The following is a 14182-nucleotide window of genomic DNA, read 5'->3' as shown; positions in this document are numbered from 1 at the left end:
GAAACAACCATAAAGGGATTTCGGCTGCGAAGTATTTTTAGCCATCATACGCCGTTATTGGTTTACATCTGGGTGTTACCACAGAATATTAAAAGTCAACAAGCTTTGTTTTGCAGAATAAATGCGGCCATTATTGTGTGACGCTTACTGGTAACTGCATCTTCTTTAGCTACAAGAAAGCTTCTAATAACAGTTGACAGAGGCTGCCCCATAGCGTGAAATAGATAAATTCCGAAGTTTTTCATTCCTTTCTTTATACAGAAATTACCCTATTGCGCATACGTCTTTTTAAGTGTTTGTTTTTCAGATTAATTCTTCAAATGAGCACAATCATTCATAGTGGGATAAACAACTTATCTTTATTAAATGACAAAACGAATACATAAAATACAGGCAAATTTCATACAACAGCTAATGCTTTTATCATGATGTTAATGCAGTTTTTTTGTTCAATAATCACGAACAAATAGAGTATGAATTTTTAACACAATATAGTAACAACAAAAGTAATTTATTTTCTCGAATTTTCCAAAGCTACAAAACTGTGCCGTGAGGCTTCTCTTTTGAAGATGGGTTGGGTAGATGATGTCCTCGTAAAAACCAAGAATAAAAAGCAGCATAGACTACAACATACCACACAAGAAGGCAGTGTTAAAACCTCACAGGACTGTACAGAATATACATGGAGTCGAAACAAGCTACTCAGCCATGTTGGTCAGATACATTACTGAATGGGTACAAAGGGTAATAGAGAGCAAGAGGTACTAGTTGCCTTGATTCTCCGCTGCCGCTTCTGCAGAAGATAGAGAGCTCCATACGGGATCAGCACGGCGGCCAAAGCGAAGCCTAAGGGATGGTGATCTTCCTCCTTTGCGTTCCATCTGGTGGTTGTACCGGGAGAGAGGTGGTACAGCCTCGTTCCTCAGTAGAAGCTCGTATAGGTCACGTAAGTCTGGAATTAATGGAGAACCCGAAGCGATAGGAAAGTTGATTAGATTTGTCATTTCTAATTACACAATAACATTAACATAACACACAATTTATATTAACCATTGCATTTCCGATGCTATCCGTTTGTCTAGTCAACTAAATAACATCATTTCCACCTAAATAACCACATATATATATATATATATATATACACACACGCGCTAGTATTTAAATGATGTTGTTCTGTTACTTTTCCCTTAAGCGTAATCAGAATTAACTCACTTTTCCATAAAACGAGTTAGTTCTAATTTGCACAAATTTCCAGTTATTAAGATGTCCTAATGATGTTCCCTTAATGTTTCAAAGTGTAACCACTTTTTTTTTTTCAAACTATCAAACTGTGATCACTTGAGCATAGTGTCGATTCTTCAATTTAACTGTGAATAACAGAATATGTTTATTTCGTTTTTTTTTATTTCAAAAATTACCAACATGTTAAAAACTTTCTGTATTGTATTATTTAGCATTAATATCAAAATTTACCGTGTAATATTTCTTCTGATTTGATTTTATTTTGCGAAGATGGCACTTAGTAAGGCGCAGTTGCAGACATTGATGATAAATCTCGTTAAAGATTTTTTTATTGCAAAACATTTGCACATTTACCAGTTTTCTATATAAACTCTACGACTTCACCCCTCTCTCTTAATTTCCCTTAAATATTCTGATTTTTTTATACTTCCTTAGTATCATATTAATCTTAAGTTCTTTACAGCTTCTTTAAACTATTTTAGAATTTGAACACCATCCACCCTAAACAGTCTTTTAATATTAATTGAAAACAACGCATGCACAAAACATGAATAAATCTTTTCATCTCTAAAAAGAGGTCAATCGATCAATAGAAGATGCGCAATTCTACAGAAGGAACAGCAGAGAAATCCTAGCCCAAACCAATCGTAATATCGAAACTTTAAATACGACAATGTTTCAATATTCTTTCTTCCCAGCACCTTTCTAAACCAAACAAACAGTTCTCTATTCCATTCTTCACCCGGAATGAAAAATCGATGAGAATCTCTTAGCCAATTGAGAGTGCTTTGTGCACAGAACTTTTCCATAATTGCAATTTTTGTGTCGCATTTTATATTTCTTATTCAATTTATAAAACATCGTCGAAGAATATTAATAATAGTTGGACTTGAGTACTTTTGCTGTGCTACGCTACAGACAAATCGAAGTCTGACTAAGAAAGGATGAATTTTTCTTATATGGAGTACACTACCTTTTATTGTAGTTTGCTACAAATAATGGACGCACTTTTTCTTATATTTTTTATTCTTACTATGCGCTACTACTTTGAAAATTGTTAGATTCCATTGTCATCTCATCAGAGGATAGAACACACATCCCATCAGTGAATATATAATAAATAAAATCTGTCTATTTATATGTATATACTTGGTTTCAGAAAAAAATGTCGAAGAATGCTTAGAAACTATATTAGGACATAAAATAGAGGTCACGATCAAGGTTTAAGGAAATGAACCTTGTGGAGCATCTTTGGGATGCTATGGAAAGGTCAGTTCCAGCTTTGGATCCTCCACCCAAGAATGCGAGAATTTTGGACAGCGGTGCAGCAAGCATGGATGGAAATACCTGTGGAACGTTTACGTGAACTAATGGACTCAATGCCTCGCGGTGTGACTTCTTATCCGGGCGAAAGGTGGGCCTACCTGTTAGTAGGTAGGTATCCCATGATTTCTGTCCACTTTTCTGTCAGTGTAGAATGCTAAGAACACATAATGTCTTCTTCCTATTTTGGATAGACTTCCAAGGTGCACTTTGGCAACTATAGGGCCAAAAAAAAAAAAAATTGACAAAAAGAATTTGTCAGCACAAAATCCATTATATTTGTAAAAAAAATCTCGCAGATCTAATGGCTGATTCAAGGCGAAGAATAACGCCAAAATGACTGTATGGCATAGAAACAGAACAGCTGTGACAAAAATGGTTCCCGTGTAGAGTGGATTAATTGCATTATTTGAAAAATGTGGATGATTCAAGGCGAAAAAAAATTGTAAAATGATACAGGGAGCTTGCACAATTGCGACGACCGTTGAAATTGCAGTATGAAATTGCAGATGGAGAGTATCACCTAAAATGTATCCCTATGAAGAAATATCTTTCAAATATTTGTTGTAATAGGATTTTAAGAACATCAGCGACTAAGGTCATATTGCTCCGTATATACTGTCTGTAAATTACGTGTGTTCTGTGGTTGATTTTCTGTTTTTATGAACAAAACACAGTTTCTGGGACAAAAAAACCATGCAACCCTCGCCTGAGACCGTCTAACTTAGCCACGTTGTTAAAAAGGCCCATAAAAAATTCCTCGCATCATCGATGGGACTCCAACTCCCGGTGTAGGGAGGACGGTTATCGTCCTCATTACACCAGGTCTTTTTTACCTGCTGTAGGGAGGAAGGTGATTCTACTAACTGAGATATCCAAGAGGGCAAGAAATATCGAATAATAACAATGTAATTGTATTTTTATTATGGGCATTACTTTGAAGTTCCAGAACACATTTAGAGTACATGAATCTTTTATAAGAAACAACACAAAAAACTAAATGTGTCACTGAAACAAAACATTGGTCATTATTTCCAAATCTGCCCTAAGTCCAAAAGGTAGCTGATATCTTCTTGAGGCACTGTCCTCATGAAGGGGTTCACTCGATATAAAAACACTTTAAATAATAAATCTTTCTAATTACACTCCGGGACGCCCACAGGGTCAGAGAAGTGGAAAGAATACAAGAAATATCACCGTATTTAACAGTCACGGGCTTGAACTCTGGTCACTCAAAGCACATATACTTGCTTATCCTCGCGCGTGCCCATTTGGCTAAGGTGACCCACATCATTGTTCCTGGTGTTCGATTTGAATTGCGTGGTGTTTTCTCCAGATGCTTCTGTCATCGCTACCCAAACAGAACCTTGACCATCACTAGTCTGCGAGTCTGCGCGTGTAGCACAGTGGTATCGTCACCGTCCTCCCCACACCGGGTGGAAAAGGCCTGGGTTCGAATCCCGTCGATGACGCGAGGAACTTTAATGGGCTTTTTTCACTCCGTGGCTGAGTTAGTTGGTCTCAGGCGTAGATAGCAAGGTTTTTGTCCCCAGTAACTGGGGTTTTTTCGTCCAGCAAAACAGGCAAATCAACCATAGAACATACGCAATTTACAGACACAAATACGGGTTAATGTATTTAATTATGGGCAACCCGAAAATAATATATATTTTTTTTAATCACTAGTCTACGTGGGTAACACAGTGGCATTGTCACCTCCTTCCCACACTGAGTAGAAAAGGCCCAGATTCAAATCCCGTCAATGACACAAGATACTGTTATGGGCTTTTTCCCTCTGTGGCTGCGTTAGTCGGTCTCAGGCGTAGATAGCAATGTACCCCTGGAAACCTTGGGGAACCTTGGTTTCCCCGGGTTTTTCGCCTAGCAAACAGGCATATGTGAGAGAGTGGTTTTAGGAACACGAAGAAGGCTTCAAATATCTGCCTCACCTCAATTCCCTAATCTCAATTTATTACAATCTGTGAGATGAACTGGGAGGAGCCCACGTCACGCCAGTAACTGATGTAGTTTTGCTACTTTAGCTGGCCAATATTTCTCTTGCCACTTCTCAACACCATCTTAACTCCATGGCACTTCGTCTCGGACAGTTTTTCTAATAAAGTGTCAGTCAGTGCATGATAACTCTCCCAAACTTCACTCAAAAAGTAATGTCCCGAAATCATTTGAAAACTGACATTAGGGGCACTGCGGTGATGATGATCAGACCCTGTGACCTGTGGCTCTACTCAGAAACGAACATTGTAATCCTGCCTTATGCCTTTTATTTAAAGCTCTGCTAGCAATGTACCAGTAGCAGTAGTAAAAGGCACACGCAATTCATGAATAAAATGCACTTGGGTCGATATTGTACAACCCAAGTGTATTCCGGGTGGCCCAAGTTGGGCATTTATTTATTATTATTTGACCATCACTAAAGACAATCCGTCGCCGTTTTTAATTTGAACTCATCCTTTCTCTGAATCAGTGACGTCGCTGGACTATGTATGATAACGTGCTGGGAGTCAAAGCAATGTACAACGTGAACGCAGTCCCATCTCCACTAGTCATCTACGTAATTGTGCTTTTTCATCGGATGTTCCAAAGAGAGGATGCCAGGATCATTAAGTGTTGTAGTATCGAGAAATTTTTCTGACAAAAAGTATAACAAGTTTAAAAAAAAGGCTGACGTAAAGAACATCAAAAAGTGACACTCAAGTTTAAATTTCTTATATTTATTGAAGTATTGCATCCTTCATAGCTAGTATGATGTAGTTTGAATCGTCGTCCGTCCACAATATGAGGAAACGTCCTGAATTCAAATATCGTCTCGATGAGAAGAATTTTTATGGAGTTCTTTATAACGTGGCCGAGGTAGTCGGTCTCAGGCTAGAATTGCGTGGTGATGCTTTTCTCCAGAGAACTCAGATTTTTCATCGGGAAAAGAAGCAAACCAACCATGAATATATGCAGTTTACAAACAGAATATACCGACATTATTAACAAACAAAATAACTGAAAGGAAATAAATAATATAAGTGAAATAAAATAAAACAAATAAATAAAAAAAATAAAATTCTAAAAATCGCGCTGCTGTTCCAATCTCGTCTGACAAAGCAATTATGAAAAGTTATTAAAGGGATAACAGGAAAATTAAATTACGATATTAATAAGCAATTATACAGATAGGTCAGCTGCTGGTCATTTGAATGAACACACATAGACGTAAAACTGACAAGCAGCCTCTTTCATGGTGACTGATCGATTGTTCATGCCTGATGAAAGAGGAACACAGCGACTGTAAAGGATATTTCCGCTAGAGAAGAAGCAAGCGAACCACGAAATTGCAATTCGTTCTGTTCACTTTAGAGGATGGCTGTGCTTCGTGAACTTACTGAAAAGGTCCCATTTTGACAACAACTGTTTCCGTTTAGATTCGCTGAGTGTACAACCCTGATTCAGAAGGTACTCATTAGGAACACCAGGAGGAAGTAATCATCGAGGTTTACGTTGACATTTTCATGTTCTTAATGTAGTTTAATGGCATCGGACAAAGTTACTCGCAGCATCGTAGGGGGTTAAAATGCGTGTGAAGAAATTACCGAAAATGACCTTCCAGCTCGCTACATGTAACGTCTCTCTGAATGGTGCAGATGGGAAAAGATCTTCAACAAGTCATTTAATATGAAGAGAACACGAGCCAAGCAGTCCTAATGAAGAGCACAACACTTGGCGGAATTACTTAACAGATTGGACACAGACACAAAGTAATTAACATGCCGAGTAGATGGTGATCATCAAGTGGAGAGACCCGTTAAACGAACCGCATAAAACTCGATTAAAAGAAGAAATTCGTCAACAGCAGGAGTAAAGCATCAGAATAACCGAAAACCAACTGTATAGATTATAGTATAAATTGTTGTAGGATGCCATTCCCAATAATATAAATGTTGGTTTTCCATACATACTGTCCCTACGGAAAATCAGTCCATCACTTTCGTAGGATAATGTAATACAGCAACTGTTAGATCAGTTTTTAGGATATAATCAAAGTTATTTTTTCTTTCAATCCGTATATGCTTTGCTTGGAATCCGAAAAAGACCTACCATAATTTAAAAATTAATAGTGGTTATATATTGAGTAATCCTTTACGATCATTGACCATCCTATAGTTCTAGTAAGGAGAGTATGTTATTGAGTGAACATAATAATCGATGGTGTGATGGTGACATGCGTGGTGTTCAGCTTTTAGTTTCTTCCTATGGCTGTGAGTTGTTTTTTAAAGTTGCTCTTTATTCTCATAAACTGACAACACTGGTATGCTTAAATACTTGAATGCGAAGTACTTTATCTATATAAATTTTAGTATAAATAAGGCCCACTAATGCAAAGAACTAGACCTTTTTTCCTGTAAAGCCATAAAATAATAATAATAAAAAAAACAAAACAGAAGGTTTACATTATTCCAATTCCCATAAATTAATCATCCAATTCTGCTTTGCACGTTGCCAGACTCATCGTCTCTACTACTTTGGGAAGCAACTTTTTTCTGTTGTCGACTACCCGTTGCCTACAGATGAACGTCATGAGATTTAATCTTCTGTTATTCCTCGAGATTTTATATTTGTACCCTCTTGTTCTTATCTACTCATTTTACTCAATTCTTTCAGCAGCTTACTACACCTGATCAGATTTCCCTTTAATTGCCTAGTTGGCAAAGTTTGCAATCCACACCATTCGTACCAGCGTCGATTTGCACGGTCACTAGTCTGGTCACCCTTCTGGGAACCCTCTTCAAAGGTTCTGTCTTTTTTTAATTACCTTCAGGTGTTATTCTCAGACCTGAACGCAGCACCCCAAATGCGGCCAAACATCGTCTTGTACAGAGGGATAATGGTGTCCCTCACCTTACTAGCAAGGGTCCTATATATTATGGGTCGCATACCGTGTGTGCATTCATTAGCTATTTGGAAAGCATAGAAAACATGGAAAATATTGCATGAAAACCATGTTAGATTGAATCGTAAGACCTGAGTCTTTATCGTCCTGAACCAATATTTTAATGTTTAGATATTAAATTTTTAAATGTAAAGTATAATACAGTATACTCAACACTACGTGTGATGGAGGGAGCATATATTTGTACATCGTATTTATATACGTCAGTCACAAAATTCCATTTATAACCGAACTGGAATCCATTGATAGATCAATTTCAGTTTAAACAGTGGATTCAGCTATTTACGTTCAGCACAGCAATCAAAAAGGTGCGTGTGTGCTAAATATTAGCCTTGAGAATGGCCCATTTATATGGACTTGGTTCTTCTATTCCATTCATTATATTTGTCATCATCCTGTCTTATTTCAGTCTTTTGTTTCTCTCATTTTCTCTGTTCCATTATGCCTTTCTGTTTCCTGTATGTGTTTCTGTCTTTCGATTTCTCTGCTATCTCACTGTTAATACTGTATTGTAAGTGGGTTGTTTACAGTCTTGAGAAACCAATTTCTACAGATACAGAAGATGTAATGACTCCTGACAAGGAGAAACGCCGCCATGCTATTCAATGCAACGGTACTCTGACCGTCAGCTCGTCTCCAGCCTGATGACCTCGTTCGCTATTTACCATTGTAGTTCGAGCATCGTTTCTTCCAATGAGCAGTTTCGTGTTTCAAGTAATAAATAGATATGGGCTTAAACTGGCCATACACATGATAACCACTTTGGCCCGGTAGAAATGAAGTTTTACCAGCTGGTAATGGCTATCAAGATTTTCATAAAAGCCTGAAGTACAAGTCATCGGTTTTGATAAATATGCTGTTTGCCGTTCACCAGTGGCCAAACTTTTTATACAAGTCATAAAATTTGACGATCGAAATACTAAGAGTACGCAGTATGCGGATTATTAAGTTATCACTTGATATTATTTATATTTGATAAGTGAATCCGCGGGCCTGTACTGCCACGTTATAAACAGATTAATTTCAATATGCTGTTTAGAAAAAATATTATAAGCTCTAAGTCAATATTTGGTAGGCAAGTACCACAAACAAAAAAACTATCATATCAGGGCCATCCGAGAATGATATCATCTACCCACGTGTATTATGTTCATAAATTGCGTGTGATCACTGCGGGTTGCCTGTTTTTTACTTGACGAAAAATCCGAGTTTCGTGGAGACAAATTCCTCGACAGGCCGATTAACTCAGCCTTGGAAATTTTAATGGCCATTTTCGCAACGTGACAGAGTTAGTCGGTCTCAGCATGGTTTTTCTCCCAGAAACTGGGGTTGTTTGTACAGCAAACATAAAATTGACCACAGAACCCAAGCAATTTTGCAGAGAGTATATACGGAGCAATATGGCCTTAGTCTCTGAAGTTCCTAAAACCCTATTACAACAATAACAATACCTTCTGGTCGGCGGTTTGCTGTTTACTGGATGAAAAACCAGAGTTTCCGCGACAAAAACGATGTAACCCTCTCAGGAAACCGACTAATTAAGCTACATCGCAAGAAAAAAAAAAAAAAAAACATCACATTTATAGAGTCATTGATTGGATTTGAACTGAAGTCTTTTCTACTCGGTGATTTTAACATTTATCAACCTTCCAGGGCTCTAAACTGTCTAAAGACGTGCCAGAGTTTGCTTAAGTCTACTTATATGTACACATATATTATTTATTTTTGCCGCCAGTCGGCTTCTTACTTGATGGGTTAAGGAAAAGATTTTCTTATAATTCATCATCATTTTTCTTTCTTTTTGCCAGATGAATCCCTTAGTGTAAACGAATATTATCTAGCTGGATGCCTTGCCATCTTTCTCTCTCCCTCTCGGGCAATCCATCATTAGTGGAATGTCTTTCCCTCATCACGTTGTCTTGTAGCGTAGTCAATAGAAATCACGTTATTTTAAGAACATCCAACCATTTCTTGTTATCGGCCACAGCCGGTTGAGTGCAGTGTGTGTGTTCAGACAAAAAGATGCTTAAAGACTGCCTAATTGTTTTTCGTTTCCGGAACATTCCTCTCGTTAAGCTTAAAGCACGTTGACGTTTAGTAGAGTGCCAAAAGCCGTGGGTGATCGATGGTTGCTTCTCCAAAGACATACGAAGATGAACTACTTTCAGTGATTTATACACGTTTCCACATCGTACACAACTAACACAGTACATTGGCTCTCTCTTTCTTTCTTTCTCGGGGAAAATGAATTTTCATGTTTTTACTATCAAGCAATTATCAAAAACTTGTTTGTGACTAAGTGACTGTTCGTATAACTCACCGCTAACAGACTTCTTGAGAAAGTTTCCTTCACCTTGAAACAAATAATATTTGTTAGCTGAAGCAAGTTTATTTCATGATGTTCAATCATTCAGTGGCTTCGTGAAGAAAATTGCATTTCTTTTACCAAGCATATCGTGTTTTCATGCTTGAATCAATAACTTATAATGACCCTCCTAGTGATTATTAGCAACTGCGGTATAGGAACCTTCTCCTCTCTCTTAATGTTCAAATATAACAAGCTCGACTGGAGTGAATATTGATCAAGCGTCTCAGTGGATAGTATTTCTTTTTTGGCAAGAAAAAGTTCACAGGAGAGAAGTGTCTTTCTGTAGTAGGGTTGGGCATCCTGTTGACAGTGCTCAATCTAACTTCATAAGTATCTGTGGCGCTCTAATGTAACGTAGGTGATCTTATTAAAACTTTGATCACTGAAATATTTAAAGGATTTTAGTTTTAACCGTGAAGCTTCATTCTACCGCTTATCGACCTATGCACGATGTTAATGAAAAACAAACAAAAATCGTTTTGGAATTCATTTTAACTATATTTTGTATATTTTAATTTGTAAACTTTATAGATTAAACAGCAAACAGTTCCAACATCTCCTTTAACCATTCCTGAAACCAGCTTTATGGTCAGTGGGGTTATTTACCATAACCCACCGTGGATGCATTAAACTCAGAAACGCAACACCTCTCAATCAGAACAACGAATAGCTAAGATTGGATCTGATTATATCAATCGAAATTTATCACTAAAAGACGAATTAACTAAATAAAAGCCAAGTTGAATCCCTATAGAAAAACAAACAAAATATAAACAGATCTGAAGATATATACACAAAACGCGAGGCGCCTCAAGAACTCTATCCTAATGTTGATGTCCTGTCTTCAACTGTCTCTTGAGGTTGCTGCGACCACAGGTGAAAACACCAACTATTGTTTTCACCTGTGTTAAGAAGGCTCAATTCAAGTGCACTCTACTCGAGGAAGCTCTTGGTTTGTATCCCAATAACCGCAAACCACCGAAAAGCTCATCGAAACTGGTGCCATGAACATGTCACTTGGAGACCTGACAAATGGGATACAGTTCTGTTCTCTGATGAGTCTCATTTTAGCATACAAACAGATTCTAGACATTATTTTATCTGGAGACAATGAGTAATGCGGTACTGTCCCTCCAACATCAGAAAAAGGGACACTCAAGGCGGAGGCCGTGTTCTCGTAAGGGGCTAAATAATGATCAACAGCCACACTCCTCTTCATGTTTTTGATAGGGTACTGTAACTGCGCAGAGGTACCGAGAACAGATCTTTGAACCCTAGGTGCGACACACTTTAGATGTTCCGTTGGCCCAGAATTTCTTTTCATGCACGACAACGCCTCTGCACATAGAGCTCAAGTGGTGGAGGAACATCTTGAAACAAGATATCCAACGACTGCCGTGGCCTAATGTGGCGAACGTGTGGGATGCCGAATCCAACTCCTCGGTCACTTGGTGAGCTCAGGTCTGCGCTGTTGGAAGAATGGGATCCGTTGCCATAGAATCTTATGGACACCCTTATATCGAACATGGTTGATCACTGCCAGGCCTGTTTAACTGTTAGAGAGAACCATATTCCGTACTAATGTCAGGTGACCACATTTTTGAACATCTTATATTGACTTCCGTAATGTGGCCTTTTTGGTAATTCTTATACAACCCTATAAATGTCCGAAGTTTCTCGCTGTTTCCTCATTTCATCGTTATTCTATCGTTCACCACCACCATACAAAATTTTGTTCAGCTTTATTGCAAGCTGCACGAGTTATACTAAGTTTTCTACGAGAGCAGTGCAAAACCAAAATTAAATGTGCGGTACAGAAGTAGAGCAGCATATCAGAACTCAACTGCAGATAGAAGTAAACGTAATAAAAATGAATTCCAAACACGATTCGTAGAGCTCTTTCTATATTCAGTGTCAACAAACGGATTTTGATCTATTACTAAACGATCACTGCTGGCCTGAGGGAGCCATTATTCGGCCTTCTATGGACGCCCCCCTCTTCCTCGTACTGGGTCATCAGCCAGTGACTTAGCAATCGAAACTAGTCAACGGGAATGACATATCGAGCATTTTTCAGATATTCTGGAATCTCAACTGGGAAGAACTTCTATAAATGGATCATCTATCTCTTCATCCTACCAGAATTTGAATGACTCTAACTCTTGTGAAAATACCTTTCTGCCATGTCACTTGCCAACAATTAAACCAAATAACTTATGCCTTACTACAGCATCAAAAGATGCAATTACTGTATTCTATATGAACGCACGCAGTCTTGTAAAACATAATGATGAAATCCTCGCTCAACTGACATCATGGAATTTCCATCCAGATCTGACGGTTTTTACTGAGACCTGGTTCTCCCCTGAAGTTTCAGTCCGATTTCAAGATTATGCTCTCTTTCACAGTTGCAGATGTGATTCTAAAGGGGGTGGAGTTGCTATTTACGTTCACAATCATCTGCGATGCTCTGCCTTTCCTATCACAAATCTGCCTGATCAAGCTTGTGAAATCAATTTTATCCGCATTGCTTCTCTGGTGATTGGGTGTCTATACCGACTTCCCTCAGCTTCAGTCAACAGTTTCCTTGTAACTCTTGACAATATTCTATCTCACTTCACAAGCAAATCCCTTAGTCTTCTGCTGATGGGAGACTTTAATATTAACATACTTCAAAGCTCTTCCTCTCAAGTGCAAGACCTCCTAGATGTCATTTCTTCCAATGGTTTTTCTCTTCTGACTGACGGAATTATCCCGACTAGAATGGGAGAGTCCCACAATTCCCTTCTTGACTTCGCAATTGAGGAATGCTCACTAACCTATGCAGTACTGGATGCAACCATTTCTGATCATCGTCCCATCTTAATGGTAATTGAAAATGAAGAAATTGTGGAAGAGATCATGCGCACTTACAGATCTGTGACTCCAGGCTCTCTCAATTAGCTCTGTTATGATCTCCAGCAGTCTTCGTGGGATGGGTGGCGGCTACAGATGATCCTGAAATTGCGACGAATTTCTTCTTTGAGCATATCCTAAATAGTTACGTAAAACGCGCGTCATACATCAGGATCCCAGGGAATAAAAGACCACTAGGCCAAGATGGAAATTATGCCCATTTATGTCAAACAAAATTTGTAACATGCTAAAGAAAAGGGACAAACTTGCAAGAATTGCTAGAGAAACACGAAAGGAGGCGGATAAAAACAAATACACAACGTACAGAAACAAAGTCACCGACAGTATTAGGTCGGAGAAAAGGAAATATTATAGTTCACAACTTAAAGGCGTCATTACAAGCAAGGAAAAGTGGACAGTCTTGGACAAGCTACTACCTGGAAGAAAAACGAAATCACAGAGCTACGTTGGAGATGTAGTTGAGAACGAGGTACTCATTTCGGATGGCCAGGAAAAAGCCGCAGCATTCCGTAATCACTTTATCTCAAGCGTGAATAACCTTTTTAAAGACGAAGTTGACTCTAGAGATAATGCAACGAGAGAATCTGTCAAGCACTCAATGAGGAGCTCTTTTTTCCTCGCTCCGCTCTCAGATCAAGAGATTTTAGAAGCAGGACATTAATTAAAAGAAAAGGGAACCCCTGGCTTTGATGAAATATCTCCTGCTCTGCTGAAAAAAGGTCCTTAACTCAATTCTAACACCACTGAAGTATATTTACAATCTTTCCGTTCAATCTGGTAAATTCCCGTCTCAATTCAAAAAAGCAGTCACTGTTCCTGTTCCTAAGGGGAAACACTGCAAATCTATCAACAATTTTCGTCCAATAGCTCTACTCTCAGTTTTTGCAAAATTATTCGAAAAAATTCTTCACGGCAGACTCATGGGCTTCCTGGAAGTCAATCAGCTTATCCATCAACAACAGTACGCTTATCGTTCGAAAAGATCCACTGACTTGGCAATTGCTGACTTCTGCTCTAGGATCACGAACTGTTTTGAAAAGGGTCACTATGCAATAGCACTGTTTCTGGACCTATCAAAAGCTTTTGACTGCATAAATCATAAAATCCTACTCAACAAGCTCAACAATCTCGGCTTGTGAGAAAAAAATTAACCTTTTCCTTGAAGTCTTACTGATAGGCCATTTGTCGTTAAAACAAACCAGTCTTTTTCAGACATTTCTTATTTCTCCAGGGGAGTACCTCAAGGCTCACTTCTCGGACCTATCCTATTTGTTCTTTACATTAATGAATTTCTCTCTCATCTTCCATCTTCCCACCTAGTAGCGTATGCCGATGACATTTCCATTCTAATCACTGATAAAGACCCTAACCAACTT

At 38.4% G+C, this 14182-nt stretch overlaps 1 protein-coding gene across 1 annotated transcript in view; it reads right to left on the bottom strand.

Moving 5' to 3' along the window:
* Nucleotides 1-340: 340 nt before the first annotated feature.
* LOC150080193 (uncharacterized) overlaps nt 341-14182 on the bottom strand; it is a 52512-nt gene continuing 38670 nt past the window's right edge. The window contains exon 3 of the mRNA XM_090381325.1: nt 341-970. Coding sequence (XP_090237451.1) covers nt 765-970 — 206 coding nt within the window. The 3' untranslated portion in view covers nt 341-764. The remainder of the gene's footprint in view (nt 971-14182) is intronic.

This window comes from Mastigoproctus giganteus, chromosome 9, assembly GCF_048544385.1.
Source record: "Mastigoproctus giganteus isolate SK-2022 chromosome 9, ASM4854438v1, whole genome shotgun sequence".
NCBI classification, from domain to species: Eukaryota; Metazoa; Arthropoda; class Arachnida; order Uropygi; family Thelyphonidae; genus Mastigoproctus; species Mastigoproctus giganteus.
Note: the sequence above shows the minus strand (reverse complement) of the source record. Positions and strands in the feature narration are given on the sequence as shown.